Here is a 1,779-nt window from a genome sequence, read left to right on the forward strand (position 1 = left end):
ATTAATATTTATGCCATGCCTTTTCCTTCCTCTTATTTTCAAGTTTTGAAAATAAAACATCGTCTGAAGTGGCAGTGAAGAAAAAGTGAGATTTGACCTATACAGACTAAAAAGGTTTATATCATCTCCTCTTTAAATCCCACAATGCTGCTACATCGTCTATGTTGTGATGAACACGACTTATTTATTTCTCTATTTCATGCTAGTGAGAAAAAAATATTTTCATATATAAGAAAGAAATACAAACCAGCATCTCCTTCGACTTCTTTTTTCTTCACCCGTTTTATCCTTTTCTTTAGGACCTTCATGAGGAAGTTAGCAAATTTGTTTTCTCCAACGGCTGCTTGAAAACTAGCATAGAGTGCCTTTTCTTGGTCCTGGAGCCTGGTGATTTCATTCTTTTTCTCTTCCATCTCCTTCATAGATTCATTTATTCTCCACTAAACAAACAAGAACAAGAACAGATGAAAATATTTCATCTGGCCCAGTCGGTGTGGTTCAGTGATTGAGCATTGACCTATGAACCAGGAAGTCACAATTTGATTCCTAGTCAGGGCACATGCCTGGATTGCAAGCTCAATCCCCAGTGTGAGGTGTACAGGAGGCAGCCAATCAATAATTCTCTCTCATCATTAATGTTTCTCTCTCTCTTTCCCTCTCCCTAACTGCTCTGAAATCAATAAAAACATTTTGAAATGCATTATTAATATTAAAATATTTCATCTGTTAAACCAGGTTTAGAGAGCAATGTGCATTGCAACGTAAGGTTACATTTCCAAAGCTTCTTTTTTTAAAAAAATATATTTTATTGATTTTTTACAGAGAGGAAGGGAGCGGGATAGAAAGTTAGAAACATCGATGAGAGAGAAATATCGATCAGCCGCCTCCTGCACACTCCCCACTGGGGATGTGCCCACAACCAAGGCACATGCCCCTGACCGGAATCGAACCTGGGACCCTTGAGTCCGCAGGCCGACACTCTATCCACTGAGCCAAACTGGCCAGGGCTCCAAAGCTTCTTAATAGAAGTTTACATTTCTGATGTTTGCAGAGCCATTCATTTATATGACTAAAATTTTATAATTCTTTTGTAAAAAAAAACAAAAACACATGGTTACATTTGTAATCAAATAAGATCAATTTTTTAATGTTTTGTTTTCTCAAATAAATCTACATTAAATAAATTGAAATTTTTATTGATATGTGGATGTCAACTAATATAATTGCATGGGTGGTCTCAAAAACAATTTTTTTTTTTATATCTATACTGGAGTGAGAAAAAGTAGGTTTACAGTTGTGAGTATGCAAAATACAGTTTATTCTTGTGTTATTTATTAATTGTATTATTTATTTGTATTACAACTATAAACCTACTTTTGCCCACTATCTATGACAATTTGAAAAAAAAAGATACATTAGCTGAAACCGGTTTGGCTCAGTGGATAGAGCGTCGGCCTGCGGGCTAAAAGGTCCCGGGTTCGATTCTGGTCAAGGGCATGTGCCTGGGTTGCGGGCACATCCCCTGTAGGAGATGTGCAGGAGGCAGCTGATCGATGTTTCTCTCTCATCGATGTTTCTAACTCTCTCTCTCCCTTCCGCTCTGTAAAAAATCAATAAAATATATTTTAAAAAAAGAAAAAGAAAAAAAAGATACATCATATTTTAGTGAAGCTGAAATACCAAAAAACTGATGTCACTATTCACTATGTAATATCTATTTAATAGAATCTTCCTTTAGGACAAAGAGAAATAGTATAATTTATCTCTTTAAATTTAACA

The 1,779-nt window shown here is 35.5% G+C and overlaps 1 protein-coding gene across 1 annotated transcript in view; it reads right to left on the reverse strand.

The window, feature by feature from the left end:
* LOC102774312 (cilia- and flagella-associated protein 44) overlaps positions 1-1,779 on the reverse strand; it is a gene marked incomplete at its 5' end in the record, with an annotated part of 31,473 nt that overhangs the window by 24,751 nt on the left and 4,943 nt on the right. Inside the window, one exon of the mRNA XM_006752682.2 lies at positions 248-440. Coding sequence (XP_006752745.1) covers positions 248-440 — 193 coding nt within the window. The remainder of the gene's footprint in view (positions 1-247; positions 441-1,779) is intronic.

Source organism: Myotis davidii, unplaced genomic scaffold (assembly GCF_000327345.1).
Source record: "Myotis davidii unplaced genomic scaffold, ASM32734v1 scaffold470, whole genome shotgun sequence".
NCBI lineage: Eukaryota > Metazoa > Chordata > Mammalia > Chiroptera > Vespertilionidae > Myotis > Myotis davidii.